Source organism: Rattus norvegicus, chromosome 4 (genome assembly GCF_021556685.1).
Source record: "Rattus norvegicus strain SHRSP/BbbUtx chromosome 4, alternate assembly SHRSP_T2T, whole genome shotgun sequence".
Lineage (NCBI taxonomy): Eukaryota > Metazoa > Chordata > Mammalia > Rodentia > Muridae > Rattus > Rattus norvegicus.
In genome coordinates this window covers 171762993-171771204 of record NC_141537.1, presented here as the reverse complement: position 1 = coordinate 171771204, position 8212 = coordinate 171762993, and the positions used below count along the sequence as shown (strand labels likewise).

The 8212-nt window shown below is 46.4% G+C and overlaps 1 protein-coding gene across 1 annotated transcript; it reads right to left on the bottom strand.

The window, feature by feature from the left end:
* Positions 1–4781: 4781 nt before the first annotated feature.
* On the bottom strand, positions 4782–5266 carry H2aj (H2A.J histone). The gene has a single exon (NM_001109610.2). The coding sequence runs from the start codon at positions 5230–5232 to the stop codon at positions 4843–4845; it is 390 nt and encodes a 129-aa protein (NP_001103080.1). The 5' UTR covers positions 5233–5266; the 3' UTR covers positions 4782–4842.
* Between the last annotated feature and the right edge of the window lie 2946 nt (positions 5267–8212).

Sequence of the window (8212 nt, the reverse complement as noted above, 5' to 3'; positions counted from 1 at the left end):
TACCTTGTGTGTTTGTGTGAACAGTTCCCCTGGCTTGTGGGCAGAGACAAACACAAGTTCCTAGTGTTGCTTCTCAGCAGCTGCCGTTTCTCCGGCTGTAGAATGAGAATGGATTTTATTAGAAATCTAAAAGGATAAAGAGGAAGAATTCCTTCAAGATTATATTGACCTCCCAGAAATTCAGAGGTGTGCACAATTTCCCTACTTTGACTGCTTAGATGGGGGTCTCCAAAGAATACTTAGAGCTGCGGTTGTGGTTTGTGTGAGAAAGTTCCCAAGGGTCATATATACTTGGACGTTTGTCCCTGGTTGGTGGCAGTTAAAATGTCAAGCTGTTTGGGGAAGCTTGTGCATCTGTTGGATGAGGAATGTCATGGACGCTGTCTTTGACTGTTTAAATGACTCCCTTTCCAGTTCTGCTTTGTGCTTGCTTTCAAGACACTGACTCAGCTTGCTGTGCCTGCTGCCTGCCATGCATGGCCTACCATCATGTATGTACACATGCAGATTGTCTGTGTCTGGTTCTGTTACTCTGCCAGATTAAGACATCCTTTAAACCACTAAATTGTCCACTGGGTTTGGGGTTTTAGTGTAATTAAGAAAAGTCAAATGAATTTCATCATTTTCATTCGAAGGAAACAATTACATTATCAGGTTGGCATGGTAAGTATATTTCTGCATAAACAGAATTGCTCTCCAGTTTGGCCTGAGTCTGATTTTTAATATTCTTGATTGAATCTATGTTCTTGGGAGAGATTTCTGCTACCAGTTACCTGAAAAAAGTTTTTGATTATCAAAGCAGTTCCAAATGTGTTGCTGGTTTTATTTGAAAATTGTATTCATGAAGCCTAACATTGAATATATCGATTCCATCTGTAGGAAAAGAGGGGATGGCTTACAAACCTGATTTGATTTCTTGTCACACTCAGAATTGTGGTTTCACCAAAGTGCTCTGTTTATGTCACCGCTGTAGATACAGACCTATGCTAGGATATGTGGATTAGGTAGGGATCACAGGCTCACCTCACCACAATGGGGTCATCGAACCCCTTTCTACATGGGAAACCTAGTACCCTCATTTGCATTGCCAGACTCCTCAAAACCACTGACTTACCTGGAGATGAAAATTCAACCCAGAAGAGCAGGCCAATCCACTCCCATCTTGGTGAACCAATGGATTGGGAATTGTTTGATGTTACTTAAGAGCACGGTGAGTGGTGTCCCTAGTTTGCTTTCTATTGTGGTAAACACCAAGGCCAAAAGCAACCTGGGGAGGAAAGGGTTTATTTGTCCTGCAGCTCACAGCCCATCCTGAAGGGAAAGTAGCACAGGCACTGAAGCTGTGAAGGGGTGCTGCTTACTGGCCTTTAGCTACCTTTCATACACCTCCTAGGATCAGGTAAGGGGTATCACTATCCACAGTGGATTGGGCCCACCCTTCCACATCAACTACTGAACAAGATAATGCCCTCTACAGGCCGATCTGATGGAGACATTTTCTTAATTGAGGTTCCTCTCCTCAGGTGACACTAGGTTGTCAAGTTGGCAAACCAGTTTAAGTGCCAGAGGCCACCTTACCAAGCCTCCCCATCTCTCCTAGTCGTGCACAGGGCCTCCTGAGCCTTGTCAGTCCCCTCAGCTTCCTTCAACCCTTCCTGGCTCCCTTCAAGCCACAGAAAACAGAAACCCATTTGATAGTTTTGAATGGGCCAAGTGTTTGCAAACCGGATGACTGGAATATGTGAACTTTTGGTGGCTTGAATGACAATGGCTCTCATCGTTCAGGTATCTAAAATCCTTGGTCTCTGGTTGGCAAAAGTGTTTCTGATAAGGATTAGGTGTGACCTTGCTGGAGGTGTCACTCAAAAGCCCATGCCAGGCCCAATCTTTCTGCCTCCCATTTGTGGATCAGATATAAGCCCTCAGCCACTGAGCCATCATGCCTGCCATGGACTTAGCCTCTGTAAGCAAGCCCCAAATAAAAGTTTTCTTTGGAAGTTGCCTTGGTCGTGGTGTTTTGACAATGGAGAAGTAATTGGGTCGGAACCCAAGTCCGATTCTCTCAAGCTTATGTACTTAATCACCAGAGCATTTAGCCTTGCCTCTGGATTTGTGGAGTCGGGATTTAGCATGCCAGTCAGTGCCAACAATGGCATGAGTTAAACCTTTTCTTTCCAGAAACGCAAAATTTAATAGACCAGTTCTCTGGGATCCAAAGTCACACCTGGCTCTGCAGGGAAACAAGTCCTGCCCACACTATACCCTGTGTCACTGAACTGCTGTTCTCTGCAGGAAAGGGTCAGTGTGCAAATAAAACCAAGCACTGTAAGTCTACCCAGTCTGACTTCAGGCCATGCTGTCTTTAGTCTCCTGTATGAAACACTAGCCCTTTAAATTAACCTCAAGAACTTTATCAAGAACCACAGGACGAGCTGATTTTGCAGAATGTTTCTGCCAATTTCCAACAACTCTCAGTATAGTATTTGAAGGGATTCTAAGTATCTCTGGAGCAATGAAGGTTGGGTGGAAATGGCAGTTATCTTGTATCTTTTTAGCTTGCTCTTCCAGTACCAGGGAAGATTAAAGAATCGTGAGAAAAGGACAGATGGGTTTGGTCTTCCCACCTTTGTCCTTTTCTCTTCCTGACGTTGGTAAGTATCTTTCAGACGCTTATCTTTTGTATATTAGACTCTATCAAAACCAGCACTAGGAAACTAGACTGAGTCTGTCCGCGTGCATACAGTGGGTGACTGCTTATCTATTAGCTTGAAGGGATATCACAGTTCTGACAAGTGAATATCATTTGAGCCAGTCTCCTGTGCAGCCCTGTCTGGGAACATGTATCTCAGACTGGCCTTCCAGGGTCTTCCTCAGTTTCCCACGTTCTGGAATTTGGGTCTAAATCACACCTGGCTACAGTCCTTTAAAATTTATCCTAGGAAAAGCTGTCCTACAGGTATGACAAAGGACCTGTCCTTGTCACCCCATGATTTATGGTCACTGGGGAAGAGACTCACAAAGGTCCCTTCCACTCTTACCACTCCCCAGGATTTACAGCTATTTTTTCCCAATGGTACAGCCACCAATGTTGCTGTTTATAAGGAACCCCAACTTAAACTCACTGGTTCACCAAGCTACAATAGGGCGGGCACACTTCTGATCCTGTCAACAGTGAGCCAATATTTGGTCACATCTTACCTGCTCATATTTATCTATACTTTGTCACCAGGGCAAACCCTTAGTCCTCGTAGATGGTATTTTTCAATGTAAGCACCGAATGCTAATACATAGTTCCTAAAATAATCTTAGTCTTCCAAAATTGTATCATGAAAAGCTTACCTCCTGAAATTGCCCACAATGCCACTGGAGTCTGTTCTCCTCCGGTGTCAGAGGGGACAACCTGCCTCTTTATCAACGGTGTGACAAGCCTTTGTACATCTTTCAAGATGAGCGCCAAGAATTCCAATGTCAACACAAACAGTGGAGAACCAAACACTAACAGACACCGATTTGTAATATATTATTTATTTGTCCTTTTTCCTGTCATCAGAAACCATGAAAAAAAAAAAAACAAACGTGGGTTTCAGGACAGTGGAACCTAGCTGGCCTTATTCACAGCTGTATCCTCCCAGATACTGGCCCGTGGCATATGTGGATATCAAACCGATACTGGGGATGAAATAAATTTCGAGAGAAAATACTGCAAATGAAGAGGAAGACTTCAACTCTGACAACCCCCCGGGGGGGGGGGGGGGGGGGGATAAGCCCAGAGTGAAACCTACCCTGGGATGTTTTGTGGATCCTGTGGATAGAGTTACTGAGCATGAAATGAACAGCCAAGAGAAAAATCAAATTTCCAGAGCCCTAGTGTTGGTCTCTCCGTGTTAACTCACATGACCCTTCCCTTCATTACCGTGCCATCACACAACTCTACAGCTATGGGAAAACAAGAAACCAGATTTCAGGAAAGTTAACAGTCATCCCTAAAAGTTGGGTTTGGTTTTAAGTAAAAACAAAAGAGGTTGTTAGGAAGCTAAAACTCGAGAGGAAATGTATATATGTTATGTATGTATGTATGTATATATACATACACATATATACAAACACACACACGTGTGTGCATTATGATCTAATGTAGTTCAGGAATGGCCTTGAACTTGCTATGTAACAACGAATATCGTTCTACTTCCGAAATACAGAGATGGTGAGAGGGCACCACCGTAAGCAACAAGAGACAATCATTTTAAGAGCAGCTAAACGTACACTACTTAAGACTGTGGGCCCCGCTGTTATGCAACACCATCCAGAGAGCAAACTCCACGACTCACTTCCGTATTACACAAGTTATTTCACTTTAAAGAATCGTGAACACAAGCGTGCGAGGTGAAGATGCCTGGCACTCTGATCGCGAATAGGTAACATCTATTAGCTTAAAATAGTGAATAACTACCACCCACCAAGGATCCTAAGTTCTTGTCTTTTCCAAACTGCTCAACCTTTCTAAGTATGACCAGCGGGGCAGCTTCTTGTTCACAGCTCAAAACACCTCCCCTACCACTTTTCCCTGAGGACTGGGGACTTGGGCAAAGTCAATTTCAAAGCAGCCTCCCCGCACTGGCTCCGCTTCTCCTGCCCACTGTGATGCAAGGGGGATCTCCCAACCCAAACGCTGGGTTCCTCCAGCTCGCACATGGCCACACGGGTGGCCTGTGTCCCGCTTAAGTTTGAGACTCGTCCCCACCCAACACCCCGTCGGTCCCGTGACTACACAGCTCTCGGGATTACTCGCTTTTCACCGACTTTATTGGCTGCGGACTGTAGCGGGCTCAGCACCGGTAGAGTTCACTTGCTCTTCACCTTCTGGCTCTCCGTCTTCTTGGGCAGCAGCACGGCCTGGATGTTGGGCAGGACACCGCCCTGCGCGATGGTCACACGGCCCAGAAGCTTGTTGAGCTCTTCGTCGTTGCGGATAGCCAGCTGCAGGTGGCGAGGGATGATGCGCGTCTTCTTGTTGTCCCTCGCCGCGTTGCCCGCCAGTTCCAGGATCTCGGCCGTCAGGTACTCCAGCACCGCCGCCAGGTACACGGGCGCTCCCGCGCCCACGCGCTCCGCGTAGTTGCCCTTGCGCAGCAGCCGGTGAACACGGCCCACGGGGAACTGGAGGCCCGCGCGCGACGAGCGCGACTTGGCCTTGGCCCGCACCTTACCCCCCTGCTTGCCTCGCCCGGACATGCTGGACCCGGCTCCTGAAGTTCCAACACCGGCTCGCTCAGTTCCGGGACGCCGCGCGCCACCCCGGAACTGCCTAGCCAAACTGCAGTGGCTGCCGCCCGTGACAGACAGGTGCCTCACCCAATCAGCTCGCGAAAGCAGAGGCCCCGCCCTTCCAGATGCCTCCCAATCAAAAGCGCAAATTTCTAGTCCTAATTTACATAGCTCACAGGTATACTCAATCTTGTTGGAATTGGGTGCTTAGGATGTGGAGTTAACTGCGTGGTTCGCTTCTGTAATCCCGGCACTAGGATAGCCTAGGCAGGATTGCTAGAAGCCTAAAGTCAGGTGTAGCTATTCCAAGATCCAGACCAGCCTAATGAGAAAGAAGGTACGGAGGGAGGGCAGGGGAAAAAGGGAGTTAAGCAAAGCCATATTTGGTTCGAGTTGGCAATCCCAGCTCTTGGAGGAGATGAAGTAGGAAATCGCAAGTACAAAGACAGCCTGGGCTACATTGTGAGTTATAGACAAAGCTAAGAAGTGAGACCTTATCTCAAAAAATAAAAATTATGATGTTGGCACTTCCTTTACGCTCCGCCCCACAGTTACCTGGCAATAGCCAGGGCTGACTGGCTCACTATGAAAGGGGCTGCTTGCCCCCTCCTCACTTTTCTCTTACTCTCTTTACCCGCCTGTCCCTTCCCTTTCCATTCCCCTACACCTCCCTCCACGTGTTCATGCCCTCTCCCCCCGCCTTTGTCTCTACTACCCCTCAACTCCCCTCCCCATGCCCTAAATAAACTACTATACCTAGTCCTGTGGCTGGTACCTCAGGGGGAAAGGATGCCTCAGCATGGCCCACAGATGCACCCGGACTCCTGCACAATACCGCTCCTCTACCAAACACCCTTGGCTTCTTTTTCTTTTTTTTAAAACACAACAGTATGCATAGTTTGGTGTTCGGTGACTATGAATAAACCCAGCTGATGCAGGAGGATGAAAAACTTGAACTGAATCTGGACCTGGAGACAATACAAAATTAAGGATCGCTCGGAAGAGCAGCCTTGTGCCCTCATACCGTACTTATGCAAATTAGGGTCTCCAGTGTATCCAATGGGGACATCCAAATCGGTAATGCTCTGACTCCAGGAGTCTGTGTCCGAGCTCTTCCACCTCAACTATATAGCTTACTGGGTGAACTCGGCCTGCCTAGAACGAAGCACATCATCCCCCTCCACACCTGGAGAGGTAGCTGCAAAAGAGGATTTCTGGGTTTTCTGACTGTTTTTGTTTTTGAGACTTTGTGTAGCCCTGACTGCCCCGAACTCCCTATGTGGACCAGGCTGGCTTGAACTCAGAGATCTGCCTGCTTCCCTGGTGCTGGGCTTAAAGTTGTGTGCAGCCACCAGCCTAGGACAAAAGCTGGTTCTTTGGCCTGCCCTCCCTATACCCCAGGAGGCTGGTCCTTGGACACTGTTGCTGCTCACAGGGACAGTCCCTTCCTTCTCAGGGTCTCACAGTCACAGACTAGGCAGGAATGGTGTCTGTATGAATAGCACAGACGAATCTGCTAAGCCAAAAGTTAACATTACTCGTATGTATGAGCTGGAGAAGAACCACTGGGTTCCAGAGATGAGGACCCTCTGCCTTGCTTGCCTGCTGCGGGTCTTGGTGCTCCATCAAGACTTTAGCTTACTCTTAGGCTTAGACACTGGAAGAAGAATGCCTCAAATTGTTCTTACATGTTCAGATTATAGGGCCTTGGCATTTGAAACAAAATAAGGTGTTTTCCCCCGTCTGGTTCACTCGGATACTTCAGTTTACCACATTTCTGAAGTAACACAATAAGTGATGTCATGAGGTAAAATTTAACCATTCAGGCTTTCCCCCCTCAAGCTATCCCAGAGCTCAACTAATCTCTAAGAAACAGGGAGGGAACAAACAAAAGAGACCTGTCTGAGATAATGGAACTAATGAAAATTGTAAAATACTGTAACTTAAAAGCATTTATAAGTACAAAACTTTAAAAAACAGTTTTCCTGCTGGGAAGTTTTCTTTTTAAGATTACAGACCAACAATTTGTTAAAATATGTAATCCTCAACATGCATTACTTGGGAAAGTATTATGACCCCTCCCTTAAACTCTGCTGTCTTAAAAACGAAATAAACGTGAGGACAGTCCTGTTATTCAGAGCCATGCTTCTGACTTCTGGTACTTTACAAGCCATTTGAAGGGAGAGGAGGGGAAATGTATTTGAGTCTGTCTAACCTAGGCTGGCCTCCAGCTCTTGGCAATCCTCCTGCCTCAGCCTCCACAGAGCCTAGATTACAGATGTGAATCACCGAGTCTCTTTTACATGCAAGCAATGAGAACCTTGGATCTTAATGACAAGTTACAATAGTTCAGCTGAGTTTACTATAGAAACAGTTGGCTGAAAAGCAAATACTAATATGTTTGCAAGACAGGAGAAGCAGAAAAACCCACACACTGCAGAAACAGTTGAAACCAACAGGAACTTTAGTGGGAATTAAATAATTCTCTTATCGTGGTCACAAAAGAAAGCACTGAAACACTTCTCCCATCCCCTCAAAAGACTCACACGCGAAATGGAAACTGCTTTGGTATAAGATCTAGTAAGCTAGATTTCTATTGCTATATAGCTTCTTTTCATTTTCACAGCAAAATTGTGCAAGAAAAAACATGCTGCTTAGAAAATATCGAATCAGCGCGCACTGTAGATGGCAAGCATGACACGCCGTTTTTATTTGTGCTTAAAAAGGAGGATAGGTAGTTACCTTATATTGTTTAAACTTTCAAATATGCTAGAGTTCCTGAAGTTTGGAGAGGAAACACAAAGGTTTTCTTTTTTCTTTCCAGGTCTTGGTAGCTAGCAGAGCGCAAAGATCCAGGGGGTGGAGCCTAGAGCTCCGCCCTCTCCCTGCTGTTTTCAAACAGGTCCGCTCCCAGGACATATAAGCTCTTGCCTGGCGCTGGGTTTCT